Here is a 16,946-nt window from a genome sequence, read left to right as displayed (position 1 = left end):
CGAGGAAGACAACTAAACTCTGACCCAACCCAACGATAAGTAGTTTCTAACATTAGTCAAAATCTAAAGAAGAAGATGACCAATTGACCGAAACAGCCTACAACGCCATGAAATACAACCGCGTAACTGAGAACTCATAAGTCTCATCTAATAATAAATACCAGATAATATTACAGGAGAAAAAAGGTGAGGAAAAACAAGAGCATGTAAGTGAATCTTTTCCCAATGATGGTGAGAAGCACCGCACACCGGAAAGGTAAAAAAAAAGTAAATGGTGACAGCTCAATGTCAAAATATGGGGATAGGACAAAAAACATATTAAAAAGTAATGTTCAAAAATTTGAAAAATTAAATAAAAATTGACGTTGAAACTGTCAATCTTAGAACCAACAAATGCCTAAATGCAAAGTTATTGAAATCCAATATGCTTTACATCAGAAGCTCATTTCACCACTAACAAGTACTATTATACATACAACAACACATTATTTAAAAAATAAACGCATAATATATTATGTGTTTATATACTACATAATGCTACACAACAATAAAATACCAAATAATGATCTTCACAAATAAAGACGGACAAAAATCATAATTAATAACAATAAAACAATATTCCGCGCGAACACGCTTCTAGTAGACTAATAGTATTGACTGTTGACAAAAACGCTGAGAGAGCATAATAATTTTCAATTTATTTTGAAATTTACAATTCATTGTCATCACAAGCATGCAGTTGACAAAACAAATTGATAAGCATGCATAATAGTTATCTTTATGAAATAAGAAGTCTAAAAATTTTCTCTTTTTTTTTCTTTCAAAAATGGATGATTTATAAAAAATAATTGCTCCGTTTCATAATATAAGATGTTTTGAAGAAGACTGATGTTTCAAAATATAAGATGTTTTGATAGTTTTAACGTATTTTAACTTTATTGGAAATTAGTTGACCAATAATATTTTACTGTATTATTTATGATTGGTTAACTTATTGTAAATTTATGTTATTAATAATATTATATTCTAAAAGTTAAGTCTTTTAATTTTTGTGTTTTATGTAAAACATCTTATATTACGGAACGGGTGGAGTAATTATTTTAGACTGCAGCAGCTCCATGACCATTCCCAATGTTTTGACGAGTTGGTACATTTCAGTGGTGTTTTATAAATTCCAAAGATAATGTGAGATGTTGTTTATTAGCTTTAACTAGGCTCGTGTGATCAATTTTAGATCGAACAAAAAATATAAAATAAATTAAATTAAAGAACTATAGGAGTACTACTTTGCATGTGCAGATGATAGCTGTCTTTGTCAGACAACAAATTATCAATGCATCCTGACAAAAGATAAGATCCAATAACTTATGCCTGAAGTCTTTGCGTTATTTGTGGTCGAAAAAAGACTATAGAGATCGAGTAAAAGAGACGACTCGTATCTTCACATGGCTTCTTCACTGAAGAAGCTCATCTCAAGCTTTCTACTTATCTTTTCCTCCACCATCACTGTTGACTCATCAGAACCGTCGTGTCGAAGTTATAAATCGATCATCAGCTTCGGTGATTCCGGCGCCGACACTGGAAATTATCTCCACCTCTCCGACGTCAATCATCCTCCTCAAGCCGCCTTTCCTCCTTATGGAGAAACCTTCTTCCATGCTCACACCGGCCGTAACTCCGATGGCCGCCTCATCATCGATTTCATCGGTACCTAAACCTTCTGTCTGTTATCATCTGCTCTGTAGGTCTTTCTTGCTTGGACAGCAAGTTTGAAACCCTACTTTCTCCGTTTGTTATCCTCTGTTTTTATGTCGTTCTTGCTTAGACACCAAGTTAGAAACCATACTTGCTCTGTTTTAGGTCTTCCTTGCTTGGACAGAAAGTTATAAACCCTACTTGCTCCTACTTTTTTTTTGTAATATTGTGTTCATTTTTGGTTTATGTAACAGCTGAGTTCTTGAGACTACCATATGTACCACCTTATTTTGGTTCTCAAAACGTGAGCTTCAAGCAAGGGATCAATTTCGCTGTGTATGGAGCAACAGCTTTGGATCGTACGTTTCTTATGGAAAAGGGAATTGAATCAGATTTTACCAATGTTAGTTTAAGTGTTCAACTTAACATCTTCAACAAAATTTTACCTAGCCTTTGCGCCTCCTCGTCTCCTCATGGTTAGAAACTTGCAAGCTTGTTATATGATGATGATGCATCGAGCTCACTTCTAATGGCTTTAGATTGTAAAGAGATGCTTGGAGACTCGCTGATTTTAATGGGAGATATTGGAGCGAATGACTACGATTACATGTTTTTCCAAGGCAAAAGTATCAACGACGTTGAAGAGCTAGTTCCTCTAGTCATCAAAGCCATCTCTTCCGCACTTGTGGTAAGAGATCTTTTAACAGTTCCCCACACGAGATGAAACGTTTGTTTTATAATATTAAGCAAAAATCTACAGGACTTGATCGATTTGGGAGGCAAAACCTTTGTGGTTCCAGGAAGCTTTCCATATGGATGTTTCCCAGCGTATCTTACTCTATTTCAGACCTCAAAAGAAAAAGAATACGATACTTTTACAGGTTGCCTCTCATGGCTCAGTGAGTTGGGAAAGAACCATGATGAACAGCTCAAGACAGAACTCAAACGACTCCGGAAACTCTACCCTCATGTCAACATCATTTATGCTGACTACTACAACTCTATGTACCGGTTTTTCCAAGAACCTGCCAAATACGGTACGTGGGACTTTATTACTCTGTCCTTGACCCTCACGGTTGGATACTTTAATTGATGTTCTTATGCATGGATCTTTTTTTTAGGGTTTAAGGAGAGACCTTTGGGTGCTTGTTGTGGAGTAGGAGGTCAGTACAACTTCACTATTGGTGAAGAGTGTGGATACCAAGGAGTTGGGTATTGTAAAAATCCATCTGCGTATGTTAATTGGGATGGTTATCATTTAACCGAAGCAACGCACCAGAAGATGGCTCATGGCTTACTCAAGGGTCCCTATGCAACTCCTGCTTTCGATTGGTCCTGCCTTGGCTCTGCATCTGTGGATACATAATCTTCTTTTACTAAGTTGAAAGACAAGTCGTTTTTCATCAGTTAAAATTATTTTAGTAGTTCAAATTTTGATGGAAACCCACTAAATATTAGTAGTACCTATTAAAATCATCAACTAAGATTCTAATGAAAAAAACCTTCAATTAACATATACTTATGAAAAATCATCAAGTACGACCATACCCATTGTAAAATCCTTGACGATCAAAATTTCAAGCAAAATCAACCTTCTATTTTTGTATATTTATTAATAAAACTAGAATTTTTTTTTTGTCAAAATATAAATTCATTTCATAGAAATGACATTGATACGTGGAAGTCTATTTAGTCCAGTGGTTTGAATAAGAATTCATTAATGCTTCTACACCATTCTTACAAGAGATCTTCAACATGGTGCAAGTAAACCCGGTCAGACGTGGATCTTCATAGGGCGAGTTTAGTGATGCAGTTAGACGTAGATCCTTATAAGGCAGGTAGTATTGTTGGTTGTCGAATCGTCAATGTAATCTTTCTCATATTATTCAATCATTGATTTAAAAATATACTTTGAAATCAAGTGTTATTGAACTTGTCATTTCATAAAACACTCTGAAATCCACTGTTATTGAACAAAATTTAATTTAGAGATTTTAAAGTGCTTTAATCTAGAGTGTTTGAGAGGAATTCTTTAGTTATAAAAATAAAAATCCAAATCCTATGGTTTTATATAGGCCTGGGCATAATATCCATAACCTGAAATCCGAACCAAACCCGAACCGAAAAACCCGATCCGTATCCGGTCCGAAATGTAAAAAATATCTGAATGGGTCTTGTAAGATGGTATAAAACATATCCGAACCCGAAGTGTTATTAACCGAACCCGAACGGGTAACCCGAAAAACCGAAAAATCCGAAGAAACCGAAAATCCGAAGAAACCGATCCGAATGTCCAAAATAATATACAATATAATTATATAAAACATGAATATATACTTCAAATATTCAATTTCATATTTGTTTTGATATGTTATCTAACAATAAGTATCCCTTATATATTAATTGAGGAACATTTGAAAAGATATAACCTCAATTTTGTAATAATTAAAAAAAATCCCTTGCTTATGTGTCAATTAATTAAGTAATTAATTAGTCCTACGTGTCAGCGTCACATTGAAATTGAAAAACATGTTGGTTCAATTCGATTTTTATATCTCATTAGAAACATTTAATACCAACTATATGATATCATATAATATTAACTAAATCAAGGTTGCTATTTATTATTTATTATTTCCTTAAATAAAACCTACGGAATTGCCTAATGTGATTATGATATATATAGTAATTAATGATTTTAAATAATGAAGATTTGCATATAATTTGTATGCTTTCTATCATTTTTGTTTAATTCTTTACTATTAAAATAAATTACATATTTTCATTAATCATATATTAAAAATTTAGATTTTTTTGTATATGTTGTATTTTGAATTTTTCAAAACGAGTATAAATTACTAAAACTTTTAAAAGTCTCACATAAACTTTTGTGATCAATGTTTAAATTTTTTTCTATAATAAGAACAATGATAATAAAATCATATAAATAAATAATTTTATTTTAATAGGTGTTTATGTTAATATATATACATATACTTTATATTGTTTAAATTTAAGTATATATCATATACAATAGATAAGACTGATTGTTTTGATTTATTTATTCTAAAATAATTGCGAATAAACAAGAGCGGTCATTTGATTTATATGTGCAAGCCAATTTATTACATAATAGTAACTGATTCTTAGTTATTTAATATATAATTATCATTTTATTATTTCATAATATGCAAAAAATATAAAATAAGTATTTATTCTGCACAAGGCGCATATTTTAACCTAAGTATGTATCTCTTTAATAATTTTGAATCTTAAACATTTTCTAAATCTTAGGCCAAAATAAAAAAAAGAAATGAGAATAAACTCAAAAATCAATATTTATATCGAACAATAACAAAAACGACACAAAAATGAGAAAAATATCAAAGATAGGTAGGATTGGCACGTGAACGTGAACTTCTCATAACCATAATTAACTTTTAAATTGCTAAATCATGATATAAAACCGAGCTGATATAGTTTCATTGTAACCAAATAGTAGGCATGAGATTCTTCGGCCTAAATGTTAGGTTTTTATGCGATAAATAATTTTTTTACCTAAAATATTTTTAAAAAAGAGATCAGTTCATTAGTAAACAAATTATGTAATTAACAAAAAAAAGTTTAAAAAAATTGTTTAAGAGCTAAATATATTAATTCGATCAATAATATAAATTTTTTTCCATACGATATTTCTTAAATAATTTTCATATAAATTTACCCTGCGCAAGGCGCAGGTCTTATCCTAGTTTAAAATTTAAACAACTACCTTAAATACTTAATTATATAAAAATAAATATATATTTCTTATGTTTTACTTTAAAATTTTAGATTTTATTTCGGGTATATCCGAACCGATCCGATATAACCCGAATCCGAATGATATATGATTACTTTATGGGTTCTATGATGTGATATAAAACCGATCCGAACCCGATGTGTTATATCCGAACCCGACCCGTACTGGCAAATTTACTAGAATAGGACGTATGAGGTGTTATAAAAGAGAACCGAAATCCAAAAAACCCGACCCGAATGCCAACGGGTACCAGAACCCCCAAACCTAGTTTTATATGGGATTATAGAGTTATTTAACAAAAATCACACGAAATTCTCAGATTCTCCTACAGTCAAATCACTTCAAATTTTAGATTCAGTACACCCCCTTAATCTAATACAAAACTACGCCTAAACCATGAAGCATGGAGATCAAGATATCAACATTTGGCCCCCATAAGACCGAGAGGTAGGCCTGGAACGGATCAGACTTCCGGGCAATTTTAGGGTATCCGGATCCGGATCCTTATCCGGCGGATCCATAATTTTATTATCCTTATCCGGATCCGGGGTTCTCGGATATTCGGGTGTCGGATATCCTTCTAAAAATTGTAATATCCGGCGGATATCCGGATCCGGATTTGGATCCTTAAAATAAATAAAATAATAATAATAATATATATAAAATATTAAAAATAATTTAAAAATAAAAAATATATAATGTTTTTAATTATTTCTATTATAATATTACAAAATTTACATAAAATTTACATATACTATTATAAAAAATGAAATATATTAAATAAAGTTAGTTTATATATATATATATATATATATTACTATTTTTGAAATAGTTATTAATAAGACTTACGGATCCGGATATCCGGACTAAAAAATCAAGATATCCGGATCCGGATCTGGCTTTGACGGATCCAACATTTTATTATCCGGATCCGGATTCGGCCCCTCCGGATATCCGGATTTTCGGATCGGATCCGGATCGAATCTCGGATCGAATCCGGATCTCGGATAAAAGTCTTAGGCCTACCGAGAGGACACTTTAATGCTGGAAACATGAAGATTAGAGGTTTAGGAAAAGTTCAGGAGCGCAAGAGATCCGGAGGATGTCTGATGCTGTAATAGAAAGAGGCGGTTAGGCATCCCGGCCCCAACCATCACACCATCAAGGATCCGCTCCCTAACAATCCAGAAGATTGAGAATGAGGATGTTGAAGCAATCCCTCTAAGGAAAAGCAAGCGAAGAAGAACGAGAAATTCTCGAAACTGTAGGCGGTGGTTTGACTCCCTATAGGCTACACCGGCCACAGAGTCGGAAAGAGAGGCATAATACTCTCCCCAAACCTTTTTGCAAGAGTGTGAAGAACCGGAGCTGGAGCTCCACACGAACATGGCGACATGCAGTGGCGGAGGTAGAACCAAAACTTAACGAGGTCATAATTATACGTATGAAATTATTCACAGCAAAAAAAAGGGGGGGGGGTTCAGCTGACCCCCTGCTCCTTAGTTGCCTCCGCCACTGGCGAACGTATATGCGAACTGGAGCTGGAGCTCTACACGAAGAAGAGAGTAAAAAAATAATCTTCTAACTAAAAATATTTAATTGTTATAAATCATATTGTGGATATCCATTACCGGCCCGGTCCATAACCAGCCTATACATTAGAGAGAGAAAGAGAGAGAGACGGCCGCGCCCTAGAGAGAGAGAGAGCCGGCGCTAGAGAGAGAGAGGAAACTCTAATTTACCTTTTCCTTATTGATTTATGATTTGTACTATTTCCATATTCTAGTCTTTCCATATTTGTAGTCTTTCTTTTTTTTCTCTTTGTAATTCCCTATATATAAAGGGCACACTTTATGTTTATGAAATACATAAACATACAAATTCTATTCTCTAGTTTCACAACACGTTATCAGCACGATTACTCTGAAACCCTAAGCTAAACAATTCGAACCTAAACCCAACGATAAACCCTAGCCGGCGATAACCCTATCCCTATCGCGAACCACAACCCGATCGTGAACCTCTCATCTCTCATACCGTTCCCGATCTCAGCTCACAACTAGGACAGCTCGCGTTCCCGGTCAGCACAAGGACAGCTCGCGACAGATGATCCCCGTTCGCGACCCGATAGCAGTCAGCTCGCGTTCCCAATCAGCAAGCAATCCATCCGCGACTCAACCTCAACGTTCAGCTTGCGATCCTCATCTCATTGGTGGTCCATTCAACCCGACTTGAGGTTAAGGTAATCCTCAAACCCTATATAGAAACCCTAAGGTAATATATCAAAAACCTAATGATCTAAATCAAAACCTTAGTGTTTTGAATCTAAATCCCATTGATCTAATGTTGAAATCGAAACCATAAAACATTAAACCATAATTCAAAACCTTAATGGTTTTGAATCGAAACCTTAATGATCTAAAGTTAAAATCGAGTCCCCAATACCTCAATCCTTAGCCGCATACATGCACATTGCATGCTATGCATAAAATCGATCCAAAACCCTAAAAGCTAAAACATGATCGATTCTTTTATTCAAACCCTAAACTAATACTTGAAATCAAAATTGATTACTTGATTGCATGAATATTTTGAATATGATCACATAGAAATTCGTTTGCTAGGATTGCTAAATTCATGATTGAACCGGATTAGTCAAATTGATAAAACTAATTGAATTGAAATCGTTTTTCTTGTTTGATTGAAACCCTAATGATTTGAAATTAAAATCGAATACTAGTTTGATTGTTTGATTAAATCAAATCCTTGAAACTGAAACTGATTGCTTGATCCGTTTGATTAGAAAATCGCTTGCTAGGTTAACTGATTCATACATTCTCGAATGAACCCCTTAATGCTTTGCTTGATTGATTGCAATTACACTTAGAAAACCGTCTGCTAGGATCATAAACGAATGAACATTGCTTGATCACATCTTATCTTGGCCGTGCGGCTTGCTTGTATCATGCATACATAACCAAATGAACATTTAGATCTTGTATGCTAGGATGTAAACCGCATGAACATATAGAATGCTAAGATTGATCATCTCTTGTTTGGCCGTGAGGCTTGTGTGCATCATATACGAATGAAACTGATTGCATATAGAAACCGAATTGCTTGAACATATTGATTGCATGAACATATTTTAAAATCTAAATTATAAAACATAAGATTTTAGATGTCGAAAATCAACAACTTGGATTTTGTAGCCCTAAATCTCTCTGGAGATAATTACTTGCAATGGACACTTGATGCTAAGATCATCCTGAAATCCAAGGGACTCGGTGAGTGTATCACCGAGTACAATAATGCTAGTGAGAAAGATATATACAGAGCCATCTTGATCATTCGCCATCATCTAACTGAGAGTCTCAAAGATCAGTATCTGACCATTGAGAATCCATTAGAACTTTGACAGAATTGAAAGCAAGATATGATCACCAGAGAACGATGATCTTACCAAAGGCTAGGTATGATTGGAGGAATCTCAGGATCCATGACTATAAGTCCATGGACGAGTATAACTCGGCCCTGTTTAAGATTGTTTTGAAATTGAAACTGTGTGGTGAGGATATAACGGATAAGGACATGCTTGAGAAAACCTTTTCCACCTTCCACACAAGCAATGTGTTGTTACAACAACAATACCGTGAGAAGGGCTTCGAGACTTATGCAAATCTGATCTCTTGTATATTGCTTGCTGAGCAAAACAATGAATTGTTGATGAGAAACAGTGAAATGAGACCTCCTGGATCAGTTCCATTACCTGAAGCACATGCGGCCACAGAGGCTAAGAAAGAAGCTAATCACGTCAAGAGCAATGGCCAACGCGGCCGTGGTCGTGGAAAATGGCATGGACGTGGCCATGGTCGAAATTCCTTTGGCCGCGGACGAGGAAATCAGTATGGTCGAGACCATAGCCGAGACCGTGGCCAAGGCAACTCGTTTGGCCGAGGTCATGGTCGAGGCCATAGTCTATACCTGCACTCTCTACTGGTCTTTACCATACCAAAGTCAGTATGATTGAGGCAAATGCCACATTTAACAAAATGGCCATCGAAAATTTCACTCTATGACACGACCGGCTTGGCAATCCCGGTTCGACATGATGCGTAAATTGATCTCGAACACTAATGGCCATACTTTAAAAGAAAAACAAGTTATCCCTAAGCACCTAACGTGTGTGCCATGTTCACAAGGGAAACTCATCGTTAGGCCATCACAAGTTAAAGTGACTAAGGAAACGATAAACTTTCTGGAAAGAATACAAGGAGACATCTGTGGACCAATACACCCACCTTCTGGGACATTTAGATATTTCATGGTTCTCATTGATGCGTCCACAAGATTGTCGCATGTGTGTCTCCTGTCGACCCGCAACTTGGCGTTTGCGAGGTTGCTTGCTCAGATAATTCGATTACGAGCTCATTTTACAGATTTTCCTTTAAAGACTATACGTCTTGACAATACTGGTGAGTTCACGTCCCAATCATTTAATGATTACTGTATGTCCATGGGGGTAAATGTAGAACACTCTGTGGCACATGTACATACACAGAACAGCTTAGCCGAATCATTTATAAAACGTATACAACTAATAGTAAGACCGTTGCTTATGAGGTCAAAGCTTCTGGTATCTTCTTGGGGACACGCCGTCCTACACGCGGATGAACTCATACGCATCAGGTCATTTAGTGAACATAAATATTCTTCATTACAATTGCTCACGGGTCACGAGCCAAACATATCCCATCTTAAGACATTTGGTTGTGCCGTTTATGTTCTGATTGCTCCACCACAGAGAACAAAGATGGGACCTCAAAGGAGGATGGGGATATATGTCAGATATGATTCTCTTACGATTATAAAATACCTTGAGCCAACTACGGGTGGTTTATTGAAGGCCAGGTATGCGGATTGTCACTTTGATGAATCCGAACATCCAACATTAGGGGGAGAAAGCAGTAAGCTGGTAAAAGAAATTACATGGAATCAAACATCCTTATCTTGGCAAGATCCTCTGACTCAGGAATGTGATTTAGAAGTCCAAAAGATAATACATTTACAAAAGCTAGCTAATCAATTGCCAGATTCCTTTGTTGACCCGAAAAGAGTGACAAAGTCATATATACCAGCTGCTAATGCACCAGTTCGTATTGATGTTCAAGAGGGACACAATCAAGTTACTACAGAGTCTAGACAACGTTTGAAACGTGGTAGACCAATAGTATCCAAAGATAATAACCCTCGGAAAACAAAGAAATGTGCTGAATCTGAGGCCGGAACACCAGACATGGCCGCGGCCGATCCTACCCGAGATGTGGCCGCGTCCGATCCTAAGGTTTTAGACATGGCCGACGGTCCTGATGTGCCTAATGGGACGCCAAGCTTCATGGTACTGATGGTCTTGATAATTATGAGATCTCAATAAATTATGTTTTGTCTGGGATACAATGGAATAGAAAGAATGTCGACATTGATGATATATTTGCATACAAGGTAGCACTTGAACTTATTTATTTAAACGAGGATCATGAACCCACGTCTATTTATGAGTGTACTCAACGATCAGATTGGATCAAATGGAAAGACGTTATAAACATGGAGTTAAATTCTTTAAAGAAAAGAGGTGTCTTCGGTCCTATAATCCGAACAAATATGATGTTAAACCAGTTGGACACAAATGGGTCTTTGTGAGGAAAAGAAATGAACATGGTGAAGTAGTGAGATATAAAGCACGGCTCGTTGCACAAGAATTTTCACAAAGACCAGGAATAGATTATGAGGAGACGTACTCCCCTGTGGTGGATGCTACTACTTTTTGATTCCTAATGAGTCTGGCCATAAGAGAGAGATTATGTTTGCGGTTAATGGATGTTGTAACTGCATACTTATATGGTCCACTAGATAATGAGATATACATGAAAATCCCAGAGGGTATTGAATTGAAAAACAAATCGAGTTCTTGAGAACAACATTGTATAAAGTTGAACAAATCACTTTATGGATTGAAACAATCAGGTCGAATGTGGTACAATAGACTAAGTCTGTACCTAGTGAAAGAAGGATATAAGAATGATCCGATCAGTCCATGTATCTTCATAAAGAAATTCGACAACAAAGGATTTGTGATCATAGCAGTGTATGTTGATGATCTGAATATCCTAGGAACCTCTGGAGAGATTTTCCAAACAGTTGAATATCTTAAGAAAGAATTCGAGATGAAAGATCTAGGAAAAAGAAAGTTTTGTTTGGGATTACAGCTTGAGTACATTAAAAATGGAATTCTTGTGCATCAAATGGCATATACAGAAAAAATACTCAAGGGATTTAATATGGCCGAGTCTCACCCGTTGTCGATCCCCATGGTCGTGAGATCCCTCGGCCTGGATACTGATCCGTTCCGTCCCAAGATGGACGATGAAGATGTCATTGGTCCCGAAGTGCCATATCTCAGTGCCATAGGAGCTTTGATGTATCTGGCTAGTCACACACTACCAGATATATGTTTTGCAGTGAATCTATTGTCTAGATTTAGCTCTTGTCCGACCCAAAGGCACTGGAACGGGATTAAACATGTTTTTCGTTACCTACAAGGAACGAAAGACTTGGGTTTATTTTATAGTAACCAAAACAGAGAAGGTCTAGTTGGTTTTGCTGATGCAGGTTATCTTTCGGATCCACACAATGCTCGATCACAGACAGGCTATGTTTTCACACATGGTGGAACGGCCATATCATGGCGTTTCATGAAGCAGACGATCGCGGCCACATCTTCAAACCATTCGGAGATCATAGCTATTCATGAGGCCAGCCGCGAGTGTGTGTGGTTACGGTCCATGACCAACCACATACGAGTTGATTGTGGGATGTCCAAAGGCAAGGACGCACAAACCGTGATGTATGAGGACAATGCAGCATGCATTGCTCAGCTTAAGGACGGCTACATCAAAGGAGACCGGACGAAGCACATACTGCCCAAGTTCTTCTTCACGCATGAACTTCAGAAAGCCGGCGAAGTCAAAGTAGTCCAAGTGCATTCCAGCGACAACTCAGCCGACCTGTTCACCAAATCACTTCCGACTTGCACATTCAAAAAGCTCACGCATCAGATTGGGATGCATAGGCAGAAGACCTTCAGTGATGTTCAGAACAGGGGGAGTAATACGTGTTGTACTGCTTTTCCTTCACCATGGTTTTGTCCCACTGGGTTTTCCTCGTAAGGTTTTAATGAGGCAACATCTAAAGCGTATTACAATCCCTGTAATGTTATGACATCCAAGGGGGAGTGTTATAAATCATATTGTGGATGTCCATAACCGGCCCGGTCCATAACCGGCCCGGTCCATAACCGGCCCATACATTAGAGAGAGAGCGAGAGACGGCCGTGTCCTAGATAGAGAGAGAGAGCCGGCGGTTAGAGAGAGAAGAAACCCTAGTTTATGTTTTCCTTATTGATTTATGATTTGTACTATTTCCATATTCTAGACTTTTCGTATTTGTAATCTTTTTTTTTTTTTTCTCTTTGTAATTCCCTATATATAAAGGACACACTTTATATTTATGAAATACCGAAACATACAGATTTTATTCTCTAGTTTCACAACAATAATAACTGCCGGTTGTTCAATAATAGCGTGACTGACTTAACAAATGCATCAGTTGTGGAACCGAGTGGTTATGATTTCAACTTGAGGGTACACATCAACCAATTTGCAACCATATAGCCTCGGGTAGGCCATAGGCATGTGAAACACGATTCATTGTGTCGGGTGACATTAGTACTAAGAAACTTTCACAATCAATCATAGCTGTAAGGCAACACATATAGTTAGATAAATAGTCGACAGCTAAAGAAATTTGCAATATATTTAAATTCAAGACCAGGAAAAAATTAGTAGTGACTTTGTTGTTGAAGCATATCACCTTAGCGTTTTTTAAATCGAGAAGTAAATCATAAGTTCCAGTAGAATAAAGGAGATAGTTTGCCCGAGTCTTCCTCCCGACAACGAACTCAATTTGGATCTTATGTTTATATTAAAGTTGCACAAACACAAAGATTTATAAACTATCTCAAAACTAAACCTTTCAATGTGTTTCTCTTGATGGAACATCTCTCCATGAGAACTCTTTATATAGGACGGAGCTATATCTTTTTTTAAGGGCGAAGCTACATCTTTTCCTAATAATAATACGAAAACATTGCTAAACTCGATATGTTTTCCTTTTTCCTTAACCAATCAAACTTCACTTTAATGAGTTAACTTGTTCATCAAGTTAATTGGAATTATCCAACATTCTCCCCCTTAATTCCAACTCGAATCTTGGGTATGTTGATCTTCTGAACTCCGATGAACTTGCGCATTGCTTCGAACTTGATCCTTGCCAATGGTTTAGTGAGTATGTCTGCCTTCTGCTCCACTCCAGGTACGTGCTTCACTTCGATCAAGTCGAACTCCACACATTCTTGAATGAAATGGTACTTCGAGAGTATGTGTTTGCTTCTACCGTGAAACACCGGGTTCTTGGTGAGGGCTATCGCTGACTTGTTGTCAATCTTCAACACGACCTTCTTTTCTTATGTGTTCATGTTCTCGACCATCAACTCCTTTAACCATATTGCTTGTTTTGCAGCTTCCGTAGCTGCCATGAACTCCGCCTCACATGAAGAGAGTGCCACTGTGGGTTGCTTGCACGATGTCCACGTGATCGGCGATGTTCCTAGGTAGAACATAAACCCTGTAGTGCTTCTTCCATCATCAACGTCTATGTTATGGCTGCTGTCACTGTAACCTGTAATCTCCGTTGTTCCATCCCGTTTGAAGAAGAGACCATACTCTGTAGTGCACTTTATGTACCGTAGTAGATGCTTCACTGCTTCTCCATGACTCTCTCTTGGACTATTCATATATCTTCTTAATACACCAACCGAAAACGCCAAGTCCGGTCGTGTATGAAGAAGATATCTTAAGCATCCTATGGTGCTTCGATATGATGTTGCATCAATCTCAGGCTCCTCCTCTGCCTTTGATATTTTCAAACTCGTGTGCATCGGAACGTGAGTATAGTTACATGACTCCATCTTCGTCTTAACAAGTATACCTTGCACTTATCCTCCTCGCTTGATTCGAATGCCATCAGCTCCTTGCGTTACTTCTATACCAATATAGTATGTAAGCTTCCCGAGGTCTGACATCTCAAATCTTCTTGACATATCATCTTTGAATTGCTTGATAACGTTGAGCGAAGTCCTTGTTACAAACAAGTCATCAACGTATATAGCTATGATCATAAGCTTCCCCTTCTCTTTCTTTTGATATACCGCATGTTCCTTGGTGCACTTCGTGAACTCCTTCTCCTTGAGAACACGGTCGAGTTTGATGTTCTAAGCTCTTGGAGCTTGACGCAAACCGTGCTTTGCAAAGTTTGTACACATGATCCTCCTTTCCTTTCTCCACAAAGCCTTCTGGTTGAGTCACGTATACATCCTCATTTAAGTCTCCGTTCAGGAATGCGGTTTTCACATCTAAGTGATGGATCTCCCATCCATTAGTTGCTGCTAACGCCAAGAGTATTCAGATGGTTTCTATCCGAGCAACTGGTGCAAACACTTCGTCGAAGTCTATGCCTTGTTGTTGCACATAGCCTTTTGCAACTAGCCTTGCTTTATATTTGATCACCGTTCCATCTGCATTCCTCTTGATCTTATAGATCCACTTCAAACCTATCGGTTCCACACTTGCCGGCTTCTTGACGAGCTTCCAGGTCTTGTTTTTGATGATAGATTGGATCTCTGCCTCATTGCTTCGATCCAAGCTTGTATCACTGCAACTTCGATGTAACTTTCTGGTTCACCATCAATGGTGAGCAAGAGTCTGCCACCTTCAACTTCAGCGAGTAGGATGTAATCATCGAACCGCTTTGGTTTTCTGATGTTACGGCCATATCTTGATGTTACATGCTGGTCTTGGTTTGCATCGTTGTTCTCTGCTACTTGCTCTTGTTCACCTGCGTCTACAGCTTCTTCTTCTTCATTATTTTTTTGCTCTTCGTGGTCTTGGTGATCTTGATGCTCATCACCATCTCCTTCTTCTGTAACATCGATATGAGGAAGCTTAAATGATCCTGGTTCTTCGTCCACGTTTGTTGATAGTGTAGACCAATCCCAACTTTTCTTCTCGTCAAAGATTACATATCTACTAACAACTATCTTCTTCGCGACCGGATCATAGAGCCTGTAAGCTTTTTAGTTGGGCTCTGTGCCTAGGTTGATCACCATCCTTTATCGATCATCCAGCTTCTTGAGATGAGGACTGTTGATTTTTGCGAAAACTACACATCCAAAGACCCTTAGATGCTCAATGTTCGGTTTCTTAACATACAAACCTTCGTATGGAGTCTTGTTTTCCAAAGCCTTTGTAGCAATTCTGTTTAAGAGATACGTTGAATGACGTACTGTTTCTCCCCATAGCTGATTAAGTATCTTCATAGCTTTCATCAAACTTATAGTCATCTCCATTAGTGTTCTATTTCGTCTCTCGACCACACCGTTTTGTTGCGATGTATACGGTGCGGTGAGATATCTAGTTACACCGTTTTCTTCACAAAAACGAATGAACTCAGCAGATGTGAACTCTCCTCCTCTATCGGTGCGAAAATTCTTGAGTTGTAGCTTCGTTTGATTCTCCACGTACTCCTTGAACTTTTTGAATCGAACGAACGCTTTCACTCTTCTCTCTTAGCAGCATCGTCCATATATATCTTGAGTAATCATCAATTAAGACAAATACGTATCTATTGTTTGCTGGTGTTGATGGTGATATCGGACTGCACAAGTCACCATGTACCAACTCCAATGCGTGTGATGCTCGATACTTTGCTTTAGGCGGGAAAGGCTTCCGAGTTTGCTTCCCAACTAAGCAGGCGCTGCACACATCTTTCTCGTGTATCACCTGAGGCATCCCTACTACCATCTCCTTGTCTACCATATTCTTCATGACTCCAAAGTTCACATGTCTTAGCCGTGCATGCCACGTCCATGTAACATCAGTTTCTTGTATTTGAAGACACTTCGGATATTCAACCTCCATTGGCGTCTTGTACAATCAGTTTGGTTGCCTTGCGACTTGTACTAATAGCCTTCCACAGGGATCTTTCAGCATCAGTAAGTCTTCTTTCATATTAACCTCACAACCCATCTCGGTTGCTTGTCCAAGACTTATGATACTATGTTTAAGACTTGGGATGTAGTAGATATCTTTGAGTGCTCTTCTCTCTGTTTTTCCGATGAACGTGATTGAGCCTTTCCCAACAATCTCGACGTTTGATCCATCACCGAATTTGACTTTGCCTTTGATGCTCTCATCTGGGCTTGAGAAGAACTCTCTCTTGCCTGTCATATGGTTACTTGCACCATTGTCAAGGTACCATATACTCGTATTTCCATCGT

At 37.6% G+C, this 16,946-nt stretch overlaps 2 protein-coding genes across 4 annotated transcripts; one reads left to right on the top strand and one right to left on the bottom strand.

Annotated features, from left to right (window-relative positions):
- Positions 1-1,350: 1,350 nt before the first annotated feature.
- LOC111204683 (sinapine esterase-like) lies at positions 1,351-3,207 on the top strand. 3 transcript variants are annotated; one of them, XM_022699948.2, is made up of 5 exons: positions 1,351-1,707; positions 1,950-2,171; positions 2,244-2,383; positions 2,456-2,732; positions 2,817-3,207. In XM_022699948.2, the coding sequence occupies exons 1-5, from the start codon at positions 1,446-1,448 to the stop codon at positions 3,059-3,061; spliced, it is 1,146 nt and encodes a 381-aa protein (XP_022555669.1). In that variant the 5' UTR covers positions 1,351-1,445; the 3' UTR covers positions 3,062-3,207. The 3 variants fall into 3 exon arrangements, with proteins under 3 accessions (XP_022555669.1, XP_022555668.1, XP_022555670.1); XM_022699947.2 differs by having other exon boundaries at positions 1,352-1,707; positions 2,235-2,383; XM_022699949.2 differs by lacking the exon at positions 1,351-1,707 and having other exon boundaries at positions 1,944-2,098; positions 2,235-2,383.
- Positions 3,208-14,075: 10,868 nt separating this feature from the next.
- Positions 14,076-14,579, bottom strand: LOC125583191 (secreted RxLR effector protein 161-like). The gene has a single exon (XM_048749811.1). The coding sequence runs from the start codon at positions 14,577-14,579 to the stop codon at positions 14,076-14,078; it is 504 nt and encodes a 167-aa protein (XP_048605768.1).
- Between the last annotated feature and the right edge of the window lie 2,367 nt (positions 14,580-16,946).

This window comes from Brassica napus, chromosome C3 (genome assembly GCF_020379485.1).
Source record: "Brassica napus cultivar Da-Ae chromosome C3, Da-Ae, whole genome shotgun sequence".
Taxonomy (NCBI): Eukaryota; Viridiplantae; Streptophyta; class Magnoliopsida; order Brassicales; family Brassicaceae; genus Brassica; species Brassica napus.
Note: the sequence above shows the minus strand (reverse complement) of the source record. Positions and strands in the feature narration are given on the sequence as shown.